The sequence below is a fragment of the Fulmarus glacialis genome, unplaced genomic scaffold, assembly GCF_000690835.1.
Source record: "Fulmarus glacialis isolate BGI_N327 unplaced genomic scaffold, ASM69083v1 scaffold17933, whole genome shotgun sequence".
Taxonomy (NCBI): Eukaryota; Metazoa; Chordata; class Aves; order Procellariiformes; family Procellariidae; genus Fulmarus; species Fulmarus glacialis.
The window spans coordinates 8,011-31,097 of NW_009205041.1; the positions used below are offsets into that span (position 1 = coordinate 8,011).

The 23,087-nt window shown below is 40.7% G+C and overlaps 1 protein-coding gene across 1 annotated transcript; it reads right to left on the bottom strand.

The window, feature by feature from the left end:
• Positions 1-536: 536 nt before the first annotated feature.
• On the bottom strand, positions 537-22,294 carry NOP58 (NOP58 ribonucleoprotein). Its single transcript, XM_009575241.1, has 14 exons — positions 22,206-22,294; positions 20,470-20,522; positions 18,498-18,622; positions 17,323-17,459; positions 16,060-16,124; positions 14,621-14,755; positions 13,603-13,748; positions 12,513-12,639; positions 11,696-11,859; positions 10,830-10,964; positions 9,514-9,575; positions 6,871-7,004; positions 1,640-1,761; positions 537-879 (listed from the first exon to the last, which is right to left on the bottom strand). The coding sequence occupies exons 4-14, from the start codon at positions 17,424-17,426 to the stop codon at positions 823-825; spliced, it is 1,251 nt and encodes a 416-aa protein (XP_009573536.1). The 5' UTR covers positions 17,427-17,459; positions 18,498-18,622; positions 20,470-20,522; positions 22,206-22,294; the 3' UTR covers positions 537-822.
• Positions 22,295-23,087: the final 793 nt, after the last annotated feature.

A 23,087-nucleotide genomic window follows, 5' to 3' on the forward strand; every position in this document is an offset into this window, starting at 1 on the left:
GTGTCTTGATCATATGATGCTACTTCAGTGCATCTGTACCCCTACAGAGAATGGCAGAATTGGCAAATGGCTGATTTCTGCTACTAATAAAAAACACTTGTCTTTTCAGCTTCATTAGCAGATAGCTGAGTAAGTAATTTTGCCCTGGGCTTTTTTTTTTTTTTTTAAATAAAGCGAAGAAAGTTGCCACAATCACCACAGAAGCAATTTGGAAGTTAACTTATGTTACTTCAAAACATGCGTCTGAATCTTGTCAGTCAGTGCAGCAAAACCAAAATGTTTGAAAGATGATTTAAAAAGGCTTTCTCCGGAGAACTACAGCATAGACTCAGTAACGCACCTCAGCTGTTCAACGCATCTTTGCTATTATGCAGTGATATTTATCAATTTTATGGAAAACTTATGAATATTACAACCTTTGAATTTTTTAGAGAATAAACTGCAACAGAACACATGTAGAAAAATTTTTTGCTGATCATTCATTTAAAACAATAAATCTTAAAACCAGCAAACAAGTTGAAAGACAGAGGCATAAAATCTCCATAAAAATGTTTTTATTCCTTATCAGTGGAGACTGCATATGAAAAGAGGATCTATTGTGAGCTTTTCAACAAAAGAAACTGCAAAAAACCAGCAATCCTCCTAAGTAGCAGAGACACTGGGGTATCCTGTTACAGGGAAGAAGACAGCTATCAAATCCATCTCCTTGCCCTCTTGCAACACAGGGAAGTTACAGTTTCCAGCAAGAGGCTAAAGAAATTATGTCAAGAAATGCTACTCTGAAGCAGCTGTCCAAGGGCCAACGTTTCCCCCTGGTCCTCATCAGTCTTCATCCTCATCTTTCATTTTCTTCTTTTTCTTCTTCTTTTTCTCTGTATTCTGCAAACAAACAAATGTTGCTATGAACAAACCATAACGGAAAGCAAAGCAACACATGTAGCTAGGCAACCAAGCTCACACTCGAAGCATCACAGCAGCTGCCATGCTCAGCAAAGCACAACCCAAGAGATGTCCCCTTCCTCTATTGCTAAACGCACTTGATGTTTACAGCACGGTGGGGCCAGTGGGCAAGGGAAGCTGTGCTGCCTGCCACACTGCTGGCAGCTCAGCACTGCGCTCAGACTGCTTCAGGCAGCATAGCTGCTCTAAACAGAAGGAAGAAAATGAAATCCCACGTCAAGAACAGGATTCCAAAACTGAGCAACTAGTTTGGCTTGGTCTCGTCCACTCTGCTGTTGCTTGGAGACACCGAATGACGCTTCATCAATTCAGCAGGTACAGCCTCTGCTCCCTATGAGTCCTAAACACTAGACAGATGCCTGTGGATCAGCACCAAGGGACACCCTCCCCACTAGAAAAGATGTAGAAAGAGAGAAGACTCAAGCTGGGGGTGGGCAGAGGAAAGGAAGGGAAACACTCCTGGTACGTGGAGGCATTACAGTCACAAATTTCCCAGACCTTATTTTGTAATGCAAATCTTCTTGGACATTACAGTGATGGCTATCATGAAATAAAGTTACTAGAGTACCTTGCATACCATAGGCTATACAGGTAAGAATATTTCCCTCCCTCCACTCTGTATGTTTTGGAGAGAATCCATTCCCATAAAGGATCAGGTAGCTGTGCAATTCTGCCTCACCTCAACTGTAGGGCTGGTGGGGGGTTCCTCATTCAGTACCTCCTCTTCTTCAGCTTGCTTTCCCTTATCCTTTTTCTTTTTCTTCTTTTTGACAGGTTCACCATCTTCTACAGTTGTCTCTTCTGTACCACAGAAGGAAGAAAAATGAAAGGCAGGTTGTCAGTTATTAGGAGTGTAAAAGGCAAAAGGAAAAGCTTTCTATGAGATGCAAGAGGATGCAACGATGATAGTAAGAATGCAAAATACTGAGTACCACACTGCCCCTTCTTTTCATCTCTCTACACCTATTTTCTCTCCACTTTGCCCTCTCCCTGCTATAATCAAAATATACAACTACCTAAGACACAAGTGACAATGTTCAGACAGCACTATTCACATCTCCTAGTACAACACCACTCCTATACACTGCTCCCAAAGTTTAAAACAAGCTTGCATGTTTTCATTTGTCTGCCAAATTATCTTCAAGTACTCTTTCTGAAAACAGACTGTCCACAGTTTGGCAAATATTTCCACCAGCATCACAAGAGCAGTGGAAGGACTCTAAAATCCACATTAGAAATGCATTCAGCCAGCAGTAGCTCATTCACAACTGGTTTCCCTATCTTGATGTTGGAAATTTGCTAAGAAGCAGACCAGTTTTCTTAACCGTTTAGACTGGCAAACACAAAGATCTCTTAATGCGGAGCTAACATAAAGCATTTAATGCAAAAGCAGAAACTCTTTCCTGTCCTGGAAGACAGGAATTGAATTATTTATATAAGCTGAGAGGAATGTTAACCCAAAGAAAGATTTACTAATGCCTTCTTACATTTATTTTTCAGAACTATTCGTCAACAGCTGGCCTGTCTAATCACAGTGGTAAAGGCACTATGATTTACCACTCATTTTCTGGAATACATATCACAGTCTTAGGAATCTCTAGGTAAAGAAACCAAGCAGAAATCATTACCAAGCTGACAGCCTATGCAGTAGCCAGGCTGTTACTGGAGCATACCCAAGTTAAATTTATTTGCACAACTGAGTCAGTGCTGGATACCAAGTTTCTCAGTATGTAGTACTCATGAGTAAGTTCATGACATAGCAACCACAGTCCTTCAGTAGCTACAAAACTGAGCTGCTGAAACCAGCGGTGTTTGTGGTGTGTACAGTTGCTACTGGAGGTGTGACTCAAGAAGTAATTTTCTCACTGTACTCCCCCCCCCCAAAAATGAATCAATTTCATTTTGAAGCACACTCACTTACCACTTACAAAAAGAACAGAAACAAAACCAGTGCAATTATAAAAAAACGAAAACACACAACCTCCTAACATCTTGATTGTACTTTGTCACAAGTTTAGTTCCTCAAGGCAGTAGAAGGATTATATGAGTCAAAAATACACTTCAGTCTTTGCCTCTAACATAAGCTTCAGACAAAAAAATTGGCCTCAGGGTAAAAAATTTCTAGACATGTCTACAGGAAAATACAGCCAGCTAACACATGCAGTTTTCTGACATTAAAAAATGCAAAACAGCAAAGGATTCCAGATAAAGGAACGGTAAATGTAATTGTAAGTGGATTCCGCCATACACATCATTCACAGTGAACAGTGTGCAAGCATAAGGCATTCAAAACACGTGTAAAAATAAGTATCCTCACCTCCCTATGTATGACACAGGCAAATAAAAAGTAGCTGAAAAATAAGCATAAACTACATTAAAGCCATACAGTAGAACAGGAGCATACGCATCACATTTTGCTATGCGACACATTTTCACTCAGCTGGATTGATAAGCTATGCATTTTCAAGCAAAATGTTGGGTGGTAACCTTGGAAAAATAACTTCTTGTTATTACCTTACGTGTTACCAAGTCTGACACACCAGGCAGCGGAACCTGTCACAATTTACAACGGCAGATGATGCACTGTGCATTCATAGGCACTGTCACTTGTCACAGCTAGCAGCAAACACCTTCCTGAAGATTTCAGTTGCTGCTTTCTAGCAAAGCTCATCACAAGACTTCACGTATTTGTACCTAGGCAAATGATGATAAAGGCTCCAGGGGTGCTGGTCTTTTCCCTCTGGATGCAAAACTTTTAAGTCACTCAAGCCCAGTGGGGTTTCTTTGTGATACACAGCAGCGGACAAGAAAGCCAACAGCTCTTACTATCAGGCACCGAGGCACAGAAAGCAGCACCTGGAAGAGCAGTTTGATTGATGGCCCTGTGCAGTGCTGGAGATCACCCATTTTCCACCAGTTTTCTCTGAGCTTTTTACACACCAGCCTGATGCACCCTCCCTCCTCCACAAGATGCTCCGCCTGTACAGAATCAAGTCACATTGCCTATCAATAAAGACACCATGTCATGATGTTGCTGTCATACAAGGCTTTGTGTCTTGCAGGGTTCACCCCATTAATTTAAGACGATATTTCTCTTTTCAAGAGAGAACTTATATTCTGATGCTTAAATGCAAGCTGGGCGCTTCACTGGGGGCACTGGCTAGCCCTGTTGCTGGTATGCATTCTGTCTAGCCACATTCAACTTCAAAGACTGTAGTCACAAAAATACCTGTCCTATTTCCCTTCCCCCACCATTAAAACAGGTTTTAACAAGACAACTCCTTAAGTGGATTAGAACTTGTTTCAGGCATTATCCTTCCGCTTGGTTTCTTTTTAGGTGTAAAAGGTGAAAGTGGTTTGAAGTCATGCCTCATCCCCAAGCCCCCTGACCAGTTCCTATCCAAAGTACTGCCATACATGCACCCCAAACAGGGAGAGAGAAAACGCCACACATCTCATCTTGCAGTAACATTTACATTGCAGGCTAGCACAATTCAAAATACTGTCCCCCTTTACAACAAATATTAAAGCAATAGTTTGACAAATCACTTTTCAGTGGCAGTTTCCCAGCTTATTCCTGTCCCTTACCTTCCTCTTGTAATACAAACTGGATCAAAATTGATCTGGCTGAAGAATTCCTTTTTTTCCTGGACTGCTGTTCTACCACCCCCATTTATCATGCTGCTGCACAAACAGCATGGAGAAGGAGGGGGCAGACTTCTTTCACAACGCTATGTCTGGATGCGTAACCTCTGACCAGGGAAAAGCTTAATAGAGCACTGCATCAAAAAGAATAGAGCCAAGAATAGCAGAAATTAAAGGCTCATGCATATTCAAGTGGACATGCAACATAAATCTTAATGCTGGGACCTCCTCTGCACTCTTCTGTATATTATGGAACTTACTGAACTACTCAAACTTCTCGGACCACCACCACCACACCTCTAGCATGCTGTGCAGTCATACCAACTACACTGGAAAAGAGCAAGGTCATGGTCTGTCTAGCCTGTGTCAGGGAAATCCATGTACTTCGCTGGGTGGTCAAACACAAGAATTTGCAAACATAGGGGCAGTGCTATTTTAAAGGGTACAAGAGGACAGGCTGAAGGGATTAGTTCTGCATACAGGTGACAGGAGATAAATAAGCTCTCTGAAAACACTTCTTCCATAGTCCAAAGCAACTGGCACAGTTAGTTCTAATGCCCAACTATCCAAATAAAACGACCCAATTGACATGAAGAACTGCAAAAAAGCAGGAGCTATGAACCACACATCTGTAGGATGCCCTGTCTTTTCAGAAACAAAAGATCTGAATCCTGTACTTCAGGTTTTGGGAAGTTTTTAAAAAAACAAAACAAAACAGCCAGCACAGATTTCAGTAGTCCACGAGTATTCTGAACACCATCTACTGCTCAAATAATTCTTGGTAGATCAAGAATACCTGCTAAGCTGCACCCAATCCCTAAACCAGGAGGTATCAATGCTCAATAAAGCAAAGGACGCAAACACAAGCAGGTTTTGTGTATAAAAGCATGAACCATTGAATAATATATTTATGAAGAGAAACAGCCTCCTCATACTAGAAGAGAGCAGGCTGGAAACGAATGTAATGTTTCACCTGCGCGCAGCTCACGCCTGTGAGATGTCAACACTTGCTTTGATAATGCAAGGGAAGCCCAAGGGAACAATTCTGAGACTATAGTAAGTGAAGTCAGTTCAAAAGATTATCAAAAGCAGTAGCTGTGAGAACACCCACATTCTTGAAAAAGCAAATGGGCAAAGTTCAAGCCTCCAAAGTACTTATGTGTCCTTGTCTCATTATGATAAGTACACGAGAACAAGCTGGGGCACAGATCTCAGCTTCATAGCACAAAGGATTCTCCCTCCAGTGTAACTTTAATTCTCAGCTAAGTTTAAGTTCCTACAAGTTGCTCCATCCATTTACACAGACACCATGAACCAACCAGCGTATGGAAAGATCACACCTCAGCGTCAGCTGAGCACGTAGAGATACAGAACCAGCATAACTACACTCTGACACTCTAGAACACAGCAGCACAGATAAGGGCAGAGAGCCTTAAGGGTGACAGCCCTCACCTGCTGCAGGCAGGGGTAGCTGACAAAACTTGGGAGTGGCTCATGCCCAGATCTGGCTCGGGGTCTCACAGAAGTGACTTAAAGTCATCTTCCTTTTCCTTTTTTTCCCCTCCCAAGTTACACCCTGGGTACTCCACTATCATAGTAAGTATTAGGCCAGCCATTCAGAGGTGCTGAAGTGCACACTGGAGAGAAGAAGAAAGAGAATGTTTCTTAAAATGAACCATAATATAAAGCCAGATTATTTTGAAGTTGCAGTCCAAAATCTTTCTTCACACAATAACTTACCAGAGAAGGAAAGAACAACTGTGGCCATAGTTCAGTTTTAGCTCTCCAGAAAGTAACAATCGTTCATGTATTATGTAAATTCAGACCGAAATTTCCAAGTGTCATTTCATCTCAAATTCTGACATTCAATGTTTATATGTTGAAACATGCCAGAAAACATTTCTATACAGAATAAAACAGTATTCTTTAAAGAAAATTGGGCAAGTTCTGGTTTTACAGAAAAAAGCATTTTTGTCTTCAAGATACTGAGGCCCACCAAATACGAATCCACTGAGCAAGAAATTCTGCAAGAAGAATATGAGTAGAGTTTTGTTTTTAAATGTTCTTATATGCTTACAACTATTTAAAAACAGATATTTAAAGTAAATTGACTGCAGTCTTGTTGAAGTCCATAACGGACTTTTTTTTTTAAATACACTGTCATACCCAAGGAGAATAACCAGGTGTTGTGGCTGGCTGTAAATGTTAAGCCCCACTGCATGATGCACAGAGCGACATGCCAGCAGCACAGATGCAGCAACTAACCTTTCATCTCTGCTTTGAACTTCTTTGCTTTCACAGCAACCTCCATGTCTTGTTCTTCCACCTCCTGAATTTTGCGTTTCTTTGAAACAGCAGGAAGCGTAGAGTCACCAGATGGGTCAAATACTCTTACTTCACTATAATGAAGAAAACAAGTCAGTTTAAGTAACAAAAAGAAGGGCTAGTCCCCAGGTAAGATCCTGCAGTTGAACATAAACTTTCCAGCACAACCTCCCAATAATATTCGCAAATCAATCTTGCTCAGCTAACAAAGCATCTACAAGTAGTGAGGCCCTTTCTCAAATACCTGAACGGTTCATCAGTAATCATGACTACAGGAGATACCCCACGAAGTACAACTGTCTGATCTGAACAGAAGATACCAGTTAAGTAAGGGTTTGGGTCTGGTTTATATCTGTTCAAGGCTCTACAGAGAAATTACCCATTAGATTGACCTCACTGCCGCTGAAAGCCTTTCTATCATAGCTGTATATGGTCACAAGCACATAGCTCCCCACAGTTTAATCAGTCCATATAAGCATACCCTAAGGGTAACATATATACAGGATTAGAAGTAGCTTTACTTTTGCTTCTTCTGCACTGCCTCTCCACCATTACGTTCACAGGGCACAACTCACAAGGCAGGGTAAAGCTATGGCTCATCTCTGTATCGCTTGTATCACCAACTTATGGGACATGCGAATCTGTGTCTGAAACTGCCTCTTGAATATTGAATGCTCCTTCGTTCAGTCCCAAACTCCTCTACAGGCTGCAGAGAACCAGCCACCCTGAAACCCTTTAGCTGGACCTTTTCAGGGGCAGTTGAATCATCTAATAGCAATGAAGCAATATTTTTCGTACTCATTCAGAACAGAATTCCTACTGAAGGAGAAAGGAGTTTTAAAACAGTAAGCCTGAACTATTCCCCCCCAGCCACATATTGAGCATCCGAACTTCTCTAAAATAGGAAGCTGAAGCAGCTACCTTGCACGGGTTACAAAAGCAACTGAGACTAGACTGGGAAGCATGTGGTAATGCTAGCAGACAGTACCATCAATTCATTCTCTAAGCATCAGAAATTATTCTTAGGGGTATAAACACTGCATATTGCTTTACAGAAATCGATTATGCAGCCTTTTGCAAACAGCAGACTCTACTTCAGTTAAACCCAGGTAAGAGCTCACTGGCTTCCTTGTCATTGTCAAAATAATACTAATAAATTTAAAAAAAAAAAAAAATCAGCAATAAACATGCCAAATATAGGTAATGCACTCTCTCACATCTTCTTTGGAAAGCATACTGAAATGCTTCACTTGAACCTCATGTCTAAAAACTACCTCACAATTAACTTCTGAAACATTACGTTGATGTAGCTAATTCATACAGGACCCACAGTACCATACAAGACTGCTAATCTCCTTAAAACACTAGTTTAGCCCTTCAAACAAGCTCCATAAAGCAGCAATACTGCCATTTTTGTACTAGAAGGACAGTTTGACAGGGGCTGAATGAGTTTCCCTTTTAGGCAGCCAGATTAAGCCAAACAGCCAGGAATTACCTTCAGTCTCTCCCCCAAGCCTAGACACATCTGCAGAGCATGTCTAACAGTAGAAACATGTCCTGGCAGGAATTCATGACTCCTCATTTCAAGAGGTCAAAAACCTGCACGCATGTTGTCTCCTGAACACCCTCCTCGCTAAGCTACTGCCTCCTTACACGCCCTGATGCTCCATTTACTGACACCGCCTTTTCAAAAGCTGCTCCAGAAATCACTGCCATTGCTACACTTTGAAATGCCTAGCATATGGAAACAAAAGTTACAGCTAGGCTTGAGAAAGATGTTTGGGGACTGCAGATGGGTGCAACAGTGCTATTTTTTCCTCACAGAAACTAGCACCCAACCGTGGTTTTGCTCACCACTTGCCTTCTCTACACCAAAGGTTCAGCAAAATAAGCAGGCCAAGTTAAGCAAGAAGCCTGCAACCAAATTAAGTGAAAAACCCAGATGTCACAGCTCAGACTAATAATAACCTGTTCCAATCCTTAGACGTTCAGCTGTCCCAGTTGCAATTTACAGCGTCACTTCAGGCACCAGAAACTTCTCTAACAGTGTCCAGAGTACAGACCCTATCTACTGCTTAAGATACATATTACTTATTACATATGGGACCTAAACAAGGAGATGAAGTTTTGCTCAAAACAAGTGGTGCTTTTTTCTTTTCTAAGAATAACAAAGTAGGTCTCTAGGACACTTCCACGTCAAAGAAACTAATTCAAACTCTGATTTTCTCAAATGTAATTTTTTCAGACTTGCATTAAATAAAGCTGCTACATATTAACTTCCCAAACTGTTCAGCTTTTCGGGCTAATGCTGATAGCATCTAAATATACTTGTTATCTGATAATGTCAGTAATTAACTACTAGAAAATCAGGACTGTTTATCCAGTTCACTAGCTTTACCACAACTGTAAAATGCAGGAAAATGGAAATTCCCGTTAGCAATGGGACTTGTCATCAGTGTTTAAGAGCACAGAAAATGTTTTCTGAATCTTCAGTCAACTCAGGCCACAACCAAAGAGCTTCTCAGAAATAAAACCATGGAGAGTTATTTATACTCAGCCAAGCTGAAAGGAAAAACTATTCACCTCTTGTTTTGATACTTGTCTGTCCTGGCCAAGGCTTTTCCAGTGCCACTTATTCTTCTTATCTACAAGAAAAATTTAGAAGTGAAAAACAAATTACTCATAATGAAAACAATTCACAACACAAGTTCTACAGCTCTTGAAAGGAATTAAAAAGGGACAGATAGACATATTATTGGTCAGGCTCTTGTGTACCGTATATGAGTCTTACATCTGGAAGCAGAATAGCGACAGGCAGGTAACTGGGGTGAGAAATGCATGTGCCTTTCTAATATTGCTCTTTAAGAGCCCAATTCAATTAAAGGGCATCTAGTACTGGATCAAACATACCACGGCCACATGACATAGAACATCATACCTCTAAATTCCCAGGACCAGCTCAAATTTGTGCACACTTTCTTTTTTTGCAAGGATAACTGCATGTCAGGGCAGGTATCACCCTATGCCTGGCATAAAGCCAACCTTAAAACCACAATACAGGCCCCAAACTGGATTTGAATTAAATTTGTGCTTGTCAGGTGATCAGTTTGTGTTTTGGTATTAACATGTCTCAATGCCTTTGTTCTGATGGGAAGCATCACCTCCCATGAAATGCTCAAGGAGGAGCAGGCAGGTTTTTCTGGACTTTTCTTTTTTGTTCTAGCAATGCCAGTACTACAGCATTAGTATCAGATCTTCCAGCTTGGAAGGCTGAACCTAGTCATCATTTACAAGATCACATGCTGCAGGCATGCCACCTAAAAGAGGAAAGTGAACCCTACATTCTCCCAGCATGCTGTGCCAATGGCAACAGATGGAACAGCCAGTATAGAGAGGCAGGGTATGCATTAGGTGACGGCAAAGCAGCAATTTGCAAAATAACATCTCGCTTTAGCTACAGAGAAAGCTCCTTAAGACTAAGCATCGACAGTGTTCAGATTTTGGGGAACCATGGTGGAAAACGTGAGGGAGGGAGAAAACCCAAATGCTCTTTCTTCTAAGGTGAAAAGAAAGGAGCTATGAAGTAATAAGCATATCTTTGCAATTAATACAGAGATGTAGTAGAATGTAAAGGTATGATTTATTCGTCTTGTTCAGAATCAAGATTTTTCAGTATAACGTAAATGAAGACAGGCATGTAAACAAGAAAAACTGACATACAAATAGATGCAGCCAGTTTACAAACCCTACTGCTCCAGCCAAGGTTGGGAGAAATTACAGAATAAGAGCAACACTAGATCACACAACTGAGTGAAGGGAAAAGACTCAGAAAGCAGCGTATCAGAAAATCACACCATTAACAAGAATGTCAGCTTCATGCAGCCCTCTGCTAGACTTACCCCTCTCTCTTCCAAAAGCCTTAGTCTCGTCTCTACTTTTAGTCTGTTCTCAGCTCCCATTTCGGCACTGGTATTCTCTCCAAGGGCATCATAACGAATAGTCAAGGCAGTCTTAGCTGCCAGCATTCGAGAAATCTGGAAAAGCCGAAAAGAATATTAAATGCTAAGACTTAACATAAGGCAATGATTCACTCTGATCTGGAAGCCACACCGACAAACAAGAGAACAAAGTAACCATTTACTAGCAGTGTTTAGTCCAAAAAGCAATTAGTACATCGTTCTTTTAACGTGGAAATACTGTTAATGTAACACCTTATTTTCTTGATAAAGAGAGAAACATCTGAGACAGCAAGTTAGTGATACATATCCCACTCTACCCCAACCTTTAGATCAGGTTAGTTAGAGGTGTAATTTCCAGCTGGATTTCTCCACAATTCAAACACATATTCATCCACCTGCATTATAAAAGCCTAAGCTCTTTAAAAGCAATCCACAAAAATTCCTAGCTTTAGCACAGCAACACGAGTCCGATTTTCAAGCAAGACTAAAGCCTGTAACAGCTTAGTTTACTATCACGTAGAAGAAAGTAGTAACATACCCCTTGAGAAAGCCAACATTACATCATAACTCGGCAGGAATTAATCTGTTATTACTCAGATGCGTCAAATGGACAATCCCATTCGCTTTTTTGAACAGGAATGAATGACACCCAAAGATTTATGGGACAGTGGCATTTTCCACGTAACCATGAAGCAATACACTAAAGCAAGCCACGGAAAGAGCCTCACTGCGAAGCTCAAGACATCTCATCGACAGATATTCATACTCTGGAAAAAGCCAAGGTGGTAAACAATTCTGCAACTCACCTTTCCTTTGTTTTTGGTATTGGTTTGTCCCACTAGGGAAGCATGATAGATAAGGCCAAATTTAGGTGTGTCCCGTTTAGTCTTCAGTGCTCTGAAGAGTGCCTTCTCAGCACCCAGTAACTGAACTGTTGAAGCCGGATGTTTTGCCAGATTCAAGAGGGAACCTAGAAGGAGGTGACACAACAATAGTAATTTGTCAGAGGAACAGCTAGAGAAGCAGGAGGCTAGATTCCTACACTATTCCAAAGTAGGAAGCTCAGAGCTATGAGAGCTGCTTCATGTTCATTTCCTGAAGGACAGGTAAGCCATTTCAGTCTTTCATGCTTCAACGAACTCTGTTTTGGTTTGATTTCAGCAACAGGAAAGAAGGCTGACTCAATAAAACATATTCCACTGGAGTAATGCCTACTCCTGACAAAGTCTGGCAGCAAGAACGTGTCATCACAGAACTGCAGCATAGATAACTGAAATAAGGCTGCTACCTTGAGCCAGTCTGACTACAAAAGCCTAATGCCAGTTTGTCAGCATTTTACCTTGGAAGTGACTGGACTATTAGCAGGAGGCTCAGTAAGTGTCTCAGAAGAGGTAGTGACTTAAGTTGCCCTCATATTCCAAAAAGAATTCAGGCCAACTGAGAACTTCGTCATCACAGACTACTACCAAGCTCATGCTGGTATTCTCAGATTCCTCAAGAGCCACCTTCCTCCCTGAGGAGGTTCATCAGGGCCTTGCATAATTGTTTTAGCTGACCAGCTCCTCAGAGAAAACCTCTGATGAGGTCATCTAAGCTTTATTTACACTGATCAGTGTAACCCACCTGCATGAGCAATGAGCCTTGCTCCAACCAGTTCACCCACCATGACAGTGAGATTAGGAGCAATGGCCATCATTCTGTTCTTCAGGTAGTCGTACAGCTGAGTCCGATACTCAGAGATTTCAATCACCTGGCACAGAGAGAGTTTGGTTACAGGAATCAGTATTAGCTGACTGACAAGTATTAAGAGCTAAATATATTGAAATGAGGAAGTGCTGAGAATTCCAACAGAGGAGACTAACAAAATGCAAAATGGACAGACAGCCATGACCCAGAGTTGCAGAAGCTTTATATAGCGCATATTCCCAGAGCAGAGCTCCATCCACAAAGTATATTGGATCTGTATTGCTCATTCCCTTATGCAACTTATTTTCTCAGCAAAGCTCCTGACAAAGGAGCTGACAACATGCCAAAGACAGCGAAGCAGAACAAAAATACTTAGTAAGGACATTTTCTTTAGGACAAAACCCTGGAACATTCAGTTTTCACATAAATCTTTGCCGCCATTCTCTTGAAATGGGATAAATGCTCTTTACTTGTTCCATACAAATACACACAATTAGAATGCACATAAAAAAGCAGCCCAGTCTAGACCAAGAACAGGAACTCACTACTCCTAACCCTGCCACTCCCTGGTAAAGTCACAAAGGGATCCAACCGGCACCGCTAAAGTCAGAGGGAGTTCACATACAATCTAGATGAAAGCAGGATAGGGCTCCTAAATCTTCCGGGGCCTCAAGTGCTCCACTTTTAACCCAGGGTTTATCACCTAGCTTCAAAAGTGACAGATTCAAAAGAGGCTATACAGTAGCATTATCTTAAGGACTTAAAAGCACAATGATGCCAAAATTCCAACCAAAAGACTGCCACTTTTGGAAGACTTTGTGCAGACATCAACAGTCTGAGATGGCTCAGATGAGGTAGTGACTGTGCACCCTCATGGCTGTGCATCAGGAGAGCAACAATATAGGAATCATCACTGCCATCACAAGTGTGTTAGCAACACCCTGAGAAAACCTCTCCTTGGTAGAAGAGGCTCTGATACGGCTAACTAAAGTGGAGTTCCTATTGCTATTCACCCACGTGTACATACCTGATCACAGAGATGGATTATGTTGTTTATATCTTCTTCTGATACTTCTGTCCCCATGGAAATCTCAGCAGCAGCCTTCACATCCTCTTCAATCTCCTCTGGTAGGATGTCAGAAACATCAGAGGAGGCAAAATTGCTTCTGTCTCCTGTGGGGGACAGATGAAAGTATGTTTGTGCTGGGGGTGAGATGAACTAGTAAAAAAAGCACAGAAACAAAGGTAAAAGGCAAAAATAACAACAGCGGGTCAAGTCTGCCATCATCCTACTCCAAACTCGCAAAATACATGTCAATGGTCTGACTTTGTGTTTATACTGAGAATGGTCGGAAATATTAAATTTGAAACTAGAAAAAAAGCCTTTATTCTGTATAACTGCATACTTCACCTTTTCAGGAGCTGCTTGCTGCAAAATTTCAGTCACAAGATTACAAAGGAAGAATTCCAGGAAGCGAGCAGTCATTTACCACTAACCAAACCTATGTAATTCTTCCTACAATTGGGAAAAAAGCTCCCTTAAAACCACAAGTCTCTCTCTGGAGTGCAAACTTCATTTTTAATAAAAAAAATTATCATCAATACAAAGCACATGCCTAAGAGGCGAAGCATATTACACTGGTCATTCTTTCTGCTCTTATGAATAATTATAGAAGTTGTAGTCTCCAAGAACACCTGCAAAGAGGCAGCAATTCTCTTTACATCAGTTTTTGGCAGCTAATTTCCGAACTGGTCTGCTGAGTAATTGTGATTCTAAGATATGCTGGTGGTCCATGAAGAACTGACTGGTGATATGGTATTAGCTTTCTCTTAAGCTTCAAAATGGTAAATTGCATCAACATACAGGTGCAAGCACACACTACTTTTCTACTGGTCCTATTTACACTGCTGCTGAAGGCAGAATTGTATACAGGGTCACGACTAGCTGGATGAGTGAGTGAGTTGCAGGTCTACAGATCAGTGCCATTAATGCATTGCATACTAACATGCAACATTCTCCAGGCTCAGGCCTCCTTATTACTCACCAACTTTCCGCACGCATTTACAATATGTTAGGTTATCTGTGATGATTTTGCCCAGTTCAGGGAAGTGCCAACCATACCATTCCCTGCAGCGCATGATGTAGTTATTCAGTTCTTTGTCCAAGTCATCAAGAAGTGCTAAGAGAAAGAAGAATGGACTTTTTTTCTAAAAAGGTAATCTAAAAATGGAAAACTCTCAAATCAACAAATTTAAATAGCGTAAAGGCAGATAAACTGAAGTATTTTATCCCATAAAGACTGGAATGAAACATAAGCTGCAGTACACTAGAAGTCTTTACTTTTTAGAGAACTGCATAATTCCAGGCATAATATTATAGAAATATTAGAATTCCCTTGAGTGTGGCCTGAAAGTTTCATCACTGGGACTATCTTGGACAGACTCCTTTAACAGCTGCAAAGCACATTCCCCTGGAAGAGGAGCAGCAGCCAGTTATTCTTCCTCTCAGGCAGCCAAAGTGCTACACACGAGACTGATGCAGAACTTAGCCATCTACCAAACTTCAAGGAAAAATGTTTTAATGGTGAGAAACTGATCTTGTATTCAATTACTTGATTTAAAAGATTGTATGAAGCTCTTTAGTTGCCTTTATAATATAAATATACCCGACACAAATCCAACAGGCTCACAATTTACCAGATATGACCAATAACCGGATTTACAACATATGAGTGTAACACCCACAGCATATATCGCTACAGAGCCCTGAGGCTAAAATATTTCCGCTAATGCAACAGCAACATTCCCATCTGTTGTCTCAGTGGTAGTGACGAAGGAACTGAATTAAATCATTAATTTCAGCTTAACTATGTTTCATCATTGACAACAGTCTGGGAATTAATATTCCAAACAGGATTCCTCACCACTGCTTCACAGCAAGCATGCTGATTATGATGTGGATGTCTTCAAGGAAAAACGAGGAATGTGCTTTCCTAGCTGTGTTTACAATTTCAGTCTGTTTCCCGTTAAGAAAGCAAGGAGATGGAATGCAGCATTACACACTGCAGTGGGTTTTACAGGCCTAACATAAGAGTCTATTTCTACATTGCCCTCTATGCAAGATACCACCAAAATGAAGGGTCAGAAAATCCTGTCCTGTGGGGCCCATTCTCCCAACACCATTCAAAAGGGAGGCATGTTGGGAAGTGAAGTCCTCAGAGGACTGAACTAACACTGCCTGTATTTCAGCTGATCTCTATGATAAGAAAAAGTGGATCTCAGTTTACTGTATCACCCTAAAAATGTTCCTGCTTGTGGAAAACCCTATTAAGAAAACACACCTTATGCCTAGCTGAACACCAATGCCCAACCTGCTGAAACATGCTAGGAGGAAATTGACAGCAATGCTTTTCTGTAACCAATGTAAAGAAGTCAGCTATCCTAAGCCAAATCCATTAATAATTTAAGCTCTAAGTATACTTACAAATTGCCTGGATAATCATGGTATCTACTTTATCCGGGCTGAATTTCAACTTGTATCGGGAAAGGCTGAGGAGACAGAAATACAGGTTCATCAGCACCCTGACATCCTGCCACAGAGTATGTCCCATCTGTTCCGACTTTACATGAATATAGCTGTCCATACATTCATTCATTCATACCAGCACTGTTTTATGCCACTGACTGCTCTCAGCTGTAGCCAGAAGCCACACAGACACAAGTTTCACAACAGTTCCGACACGTGTACATGCACATACCCTGTGACCAGGGTGAAAGGGAGAGTTAAGGCTATCTGTACCACGTGCAGCAGACTGAACATGAGTACTGTGGCAGGAAATCGGCTGTTGGTTTCTTTCTGCATGGTTCCCCACAAAAAGTATTTGTCAACGGCACTTCCAGTTCTGCAGCGGCTGAAGGCAATCCACAAAATTGTACCTACCCAGCAGCAAATATCAGCAACGCTAATGTGAAGCAACAGAAGAAACTTCCTGGAACAGATTCTCACTGTCTGAGAAAGGCCATTACCATCTGGCTTTTTTTTTTTAATGTATGTTTAAAATTTCTCAGTACACTACAGTAAAAGACACTTGATATCAATGAGGACTTGCATCTTCAAAGACCTTTTTCAATATTAATGCCCATTTTCTAAGCAAACACACATCTATTTTTAAGGAATTAGCTACAGTAAAGCAGTTCCCTAACTTGCCAATGGCTCATGGACACGACAAGCTCATGTCGGAATATGGATTAAAAGTTAGTTATGAATGAATGCTTGACCCCACGCTGATCCAACAACTCCGTATTTAACTACTGCTCCACTAAACCTAAAAGGCAGTGATAGCAAGTTAGGAAGACAACTCTGCCTTTAACATTTACATTATGTATTATATGGTATTTATTCTGGCATAAGTCAGCAAATTGTGATCTTCACCTTGTCTCTCAGTGGCAATGGAGTTCTAAATGACCCATTTGACTGCTACAGAAACATTTGAAACCAAATCCTAAAGTACGTAACATGCAAAGGAAAGCTATCAACTTCGGGTGAAGATGAAGCCTTCCCCTAAAGGGTGGGTGCAAACTGGAAAGCCCTTCCTTTATAAAAAAAGATTTCAGATACAAATGTGTCTTGACTTACAAAGTATGAGACCAAGTCATATACTCAGAGACACTTCAAGCAACACAGCATAGCCAAGGACACAGAAGTGGGGCAGACATGGGAAGAAATGGAGCTGTTCTAGGAACTCACCTGTGCGCCAGACCCAGACACATAGCTGCCATCTCTCGAGAAGGGAGGCCTGTAATAAGTCCTTCAATCTGTGAGCGAATTCCTCTCATCAGCTCTGTAACCATTGGGCTGTGTATACAACTCAAATTCAGCTTGTCCTGCAGGATGGAAATGAATGGTCCAAAGTCAGGCACAACAATGACATTCCTCTAAAGCCCTTCTTCCAGTAGCCTTATCTCATTATACCTGGTTTTCCCACTGCAATCTTGTGATCACACAATGGTTTCAGTCATCTTTGATGCTCAAGGTAGCGACACCCCCAGTTCCCCACAGTAACAATTCCAGTTTGAAGAGGAGATTTATAATAAATGCTCTATCTGCTATGTAGACACTGGAACCAAAGATTCGAGATTTTGCAGATTACTAGAAACAGTTTGGCCACAGAGAGAAAATTAAGAGGTAGAAGGTTGCGGGCTTTGAGTCTTTTTCAGAGAACAAAGCTGAACAATTAGTTCAGAATCTTTGGTATTACTCACTTTAACACTAAGTCCTCCTCATTTTGCAGCCTACACCAGTCTCCTAAGACAGCTCGAGGAGGTGGTCACAATAAAAATCACTGGATCAGGGGACAAGAAGACACGAGATGGGAACCTGGTATTTGACACGTAAAGAGACATTGGAGAAAGCAGTCCGCCTCTGCTGTACTTCTTCCTTCCTCTGATAGGCAAGGACTGAAGGATGTGCACAACTGCTTGTAAACTGAGGAAGGCAGAACAATGCCTACTCCCAACAAGACAGTAAGTCATCACCCCACTATTGCTGCATCTGTTAGTGAGGAACAAGCATGTCTGCCTGGCTGTTTTTTTGTTTGGTTCCTCCCCCTGTCCCTTTTCCTGGATGGAATCATTAGGGAAATTAATTTTTTTAATCTGCTGGGTTTCTAACCAATATTTGCGAGAGAAATCAAGCAAACCTGAACACCTCAGTACACTTTTACATATCATTCGTGTACTCAAGACGACATCTTCCCAGTATGCAAGCAGTACACATTTGATCATAAGGATTAGATATCTTCCACACTGCAAATGCAGCATTGGCAGTGTAATCCATTGCTAATAATTGCAAAATCTCTGGAATCTAACTATAAGATTTCAGTAGCATGAGACAAAAGGAAGAATGGCAAAATCAGTTACCACCTTTATGACACCTCCAAGTTTGGCATCTGCTACAGCCAACTGTTCATGGGCATCTTTTGCCACTATCTTCTTGAGAATTTTCTTCAAGTTCTTGCTGAGCTTGCCTTCTACAAGAGCTGTGGATGCTGTATAAAACGAAAAGACCAAAGATGCAGTTTCTTTCCCCTCCTAAAACCTGTGAAGATAGTACTCCTAACTTGGCAGTTTTATTTTAACTGCCCACAGTAGCTCTAGTCTGAGCTGCAATACCACTTCACCATGCAGTGGCTAAAATAGAAATAGAAGAAAATTATATACTTGCTCCTTCAGAGGCCTGAATCAAAAACCCTTCTCCCAGTTGCCTCTCCTTTCTCCATGTGGTTTCAGTTCTATTTCTGACAATTTTGTTTAAGGATATCTACGAACATATGCTTCAGATATATGTTTAACATTTCCAAGGCAAGGTTATATGGGAATATTTTGTGTATTATTTAATTAACCAACCATTTTCCAGGTCCCTTAGTCAGCAAGCATGATATCCTAAATTGAGTAATGGCTTACTTGCATCCTCTGATGATGATAACGTACTATCTAAAGCCCAACAAAGAATGATGCCAAATACATTGACTGGGCAGTCAGACATGGACCCTTTTAATATAGCATGTAGACTGAAGAATTTTAAAAGGACGTTCTTCATTCTCAAGTATTAATAGATCTGTAAAAGCTTTACAATCCCACACAATGTATTTTAAACAGGCACTTATACAATTTTCTTTGCGGGTCGGCTCTGTGCTCTGCTGAATTTCTGCGATTGATGCAACATCTTCATCACAGTAAATAAAGCAAAAGCCAGTGATTTTTGATTTCCAGAACCTTAATGAAACGCAAGGATAAAATCTAAGTGCTATACTGAGTTTCCTCTCAACCTTTCTAAAATGGAGATAAGTTTCCACCTTTCAAGCTGGCCAATAGCTCCTAACCTACTTAAAACAGCCACATACATAGTCTTCCCTTCAAAATAAATGTGTCTGAATAATCTCTCCCATTTCACAGATAAGTAAACCTGAAGCAAAGTAGTAGAAGTTTCGGGTGGGGTTTTTTGTTATTTTGTTCTGTGAGGTTTGTTTTTTTTTTTTTTTAAATCAGCCTAACTATACATGATCTGAATCCAAACCTATGCAAAAGCAACATAATCAAAAAAATATATCAGGGAGAAGAGTATACAGCAGCTTCAATCTCAGCTGTTTCACTTGCATCTCACGTATGATGGTAGTGTCTCTATTCTTGCTTCCTTAGCTTCCTTTATAAGCTACCCCTACCACATCAGAATATGAAGATCTGTTCTTCAGTCATAAATGTGACCTGGAACATCCACCTACTGACGTCACACAGCACATTCAGCAGTAATAGTCACACTACTTCTGAATGATTAGCCAGAACTTCTGTAATTTCTGTCCAAACCAGTCTACAGCATCAAGCATTTAAGTGTTGAATTAGTAAAAGTTATTGAATATTGTGTTTAAACTCCTGAAATTATTTTAAGTGGAATACAAGCATTTTTTTTAGGCTGAAAAAACACAGGCATAATATGCATCCATAAAACAAGGGCAGTTGTAATAATATATGTAGTCTGATATCTGTCTGTTGTCTCAGTGGTAGTGACGAAATGTTTACTCAAATCAGCTATATTCAGCTTCAGCAAGAATCCATCATTGACAACAGGCTACACCTATCAGTCAAAACCTTCTACATGGTGCTCATTAGTGAGCTGCTTGGGAAAATAGCATGGTAGGAAAAAACTAGACTTTATTACATCTCTACTGCACTATAGACTGGATGGATGACCTCATAAAAAACCAAAACCAGTTAACTTTGAAAAATTTGTAATTTAAAAACTAAGCAAAGAAACAGAGCAAGGACAGAGGTAAGTAATGAGTGAACTAGTGCATGACAGATTTTTTTTTTTTTGTAAGAATGGTGTTAACTCACTTACCAGCAAGTGCTTCTGTTGTGTCCTGAAATTTTTCAAAGTGTTTCAGCTTTACTCTACAGAAGAAAAATACAAGTGTGTAAACAAACGTACATAAACGAGACGCTAGAATCATTTTACTTTTTATAGTTCCCCTCTTCTCCCTAAGACTGCAAGAGAGCAGAGATCAATATCCAGATCCTCAAAAAGAAGGAAGAGCACTAAACCTGCTGATTAAGTTTGAGCCTGATAGGACTTTTCAGCTGGGTCCCGCAAACTTTATTAAAAAAAAAAAAAAAAAAAAAGAAGGAATTTTCATTCAGTATTTCTAGGTCCAACAAATCAGAAAACCTAAGCCCCTTTTAGTTTTGTAGTTCATATTTAAAGACAGACATCATCCATTTAAATTTCAACACTGCACCCTGATTAACTAGGTGTCACTGCTGATTGACTGCTGATAGCATCTTCCCACTCATCTTTAAAAGAGAACCTTCTGCCTCCGTGGAATGCATAGTCTGCACACATTAGATTTAACACGCTTTTCAACCAAATGCATTTTCAGAGACTTTAAAACTGAACTGATTCATTGTCCATGAATCCTCAAGTCCTCCCTTGTAATTAGATATTAGAATACAAGTTCTGAGCTGAGCTTAAAACAAAGAGAAAATTCTTTCATGCCCTAACTGCTGACCAGAGCCAAAAATCATATGGACAGTGTTTAATCGCACTGTGTCAGATCCTTAGGCCCAGCTTCCCTCTCCCCCTCACATAGTCGGTGACATTGATATCTAGAGTAACAGTTAAGAAGCCATCTCAATCCAGTAAATTCCTTGTCAGGGACAGGCATTTGACTAATCCAGTTCTGATTAACCAGCTCTTTGTGAGTCAAGTATCTGCAAAGGAAGCAAGGTCACAGATAAAGCTGAATGCTTGAGTTAAGCATTCGCAGAGCCCAACAGAAGCTCCAGGCTTATACTGATGCCTTTTCAGAAAGCCAGAAGAGATAGGAATTACTTTGATCAGAGTAGAGATCCATTAAGAGCTACATCCTGTCTAGCAAGTGGCCAAGATGATATTTCCAAGACAAGATTAACACCACTACAAACAGGCAGATGTGGAATATTTTGGCCTCTCCTCTTACTACTGTTACAGAGCAGGATAAATCCAAATCACGAGGCACAGCTTGTTCGGAAGTATCCGTTATAACCAAAGCTGGTTAGAAATCTTCCAATAAAAACACCCTAGACAAACTTGGAAGGAATCCACCGTTGTCCCCAGCTTTAGGACAATTTGCTAGAAAGGCCAGCTTGGTCAGTGGACACTGCAATCCCTGTGCAGCTATGCAGCGGTGCTAACACTCACTGATGGCACGGGCAACAACACTCAATGCACAGTGACTCACATGCTATTAGTTTCAGCTGGATTAAACTTTTTCTTTTTTTTAAAGAATTTCCTGTGAGCACAAAAACCTGTCATTTCAGCCAGTTCCAGCATTACAAGCTTGGATGTTCTTGTCAAAGCATCCAGATCTCCTTAAAATATTGTTCAATTTTTTGCTTCGGTGACACATGGTAATGACTTCTGCAGCTTAATTACACTGCAAGGAAAGAAAAGTTATTTCTTTCACTTTCACAGCTTTGAGGTTTTATAATACTGAAAAATAAAAATCGGTACTTCTTTCTGAACCTCAGATGTGCATAACTACAGGCAGTCATGTCCTTCCAAAAGCCAGGCTGCTATCCCCACATAAAGCTGCTTACATTTTGTTTGCTTTTTCAGGAGTTTCAAATTCTTTCCATAAACTGTCAACTTCTTGGAGCTTTTTCTCATTCAGAACCTGTAGAAGAAAAAGAAAAAAAATGAACAAAAAACCACACAACTATATTTAAACCACTTTTGAACAACCTTCAACCGTGCATTCAGCAGAGAAGACCTGAAGCAGATTTACAGTGCATCCAACCACCAGAAGTTAATACTGATTGAGTCAATAAACTCAATTTTGGTGATCTCCAGTTTCATCATTCTCTCCCAGCAGCTTTATCCTATTAATACATACACAATATTACAGTGTTTTTACTTTCAACTGAATTACAGAAGTTGCTCAATAATGGCTGGGTCCTTCTGAAGCTGCACATTAAAGCAAAATCCTCTCCTTGTTTATCAAAACTGGTCTTGCTCCACCTCCCCTGCAGGACTCATTCACAACCCCAGTGACCCAAAACCAAACCTACCACTACTTTGGGAAAATACAAACATGTCTGGGACACCTAACAGGAAGGAGTGATCCCACAAGTTATTTTCATTAATCTGAGCTAGGCCAAGGAAGAAAGAGAACATCTCTATAAAGAAGACTTTTCACCACAGCTTGGTAACCAACTGAGCCAAGAACTACCTAAGAGGCAGCAATGACTTAATCCCATCTCTGTACAAAGGGGATCCCCCTCAGTTTTTAAACAGCACAAGATTAACAATTACACCCCTAGAGCCTACACACATTTCAGAAGATGCAGAGCGTACTGCAAATTCCTAGAGAAGTGCTCAGGGGAACAGTACAGTCAAGATCTTTACAACATCATGTTCTTTACACCTCACTCAAAAATATTCTGGTTTTGTCCCCACAATGCAAACGCAACACAATTGCA

Coding starts and splice junctions, on each gene's coding strand:
- NOP58 (XM_009575241.1), bottom strand. CDS start 17,426: ATGGTTACAGAGCTGATGAGAGGAATTCGCTCACAGATTGAAGGACTT. Junction 10,965..11,695: donor ATACCAAAAACAAAGGAAAG/GTGAGTTGCAGA, acceptor CGGCTTTTCCAG/ATTTCTCGAATGCTGGCAGC. Junction 1,762..6,870: donor GTTCAAAGCAGAGATGAAAG/GTTAGTTGCTGC, acceptor TCTGTGGTACAG/AAGAGACAACTGTAGAAGAT.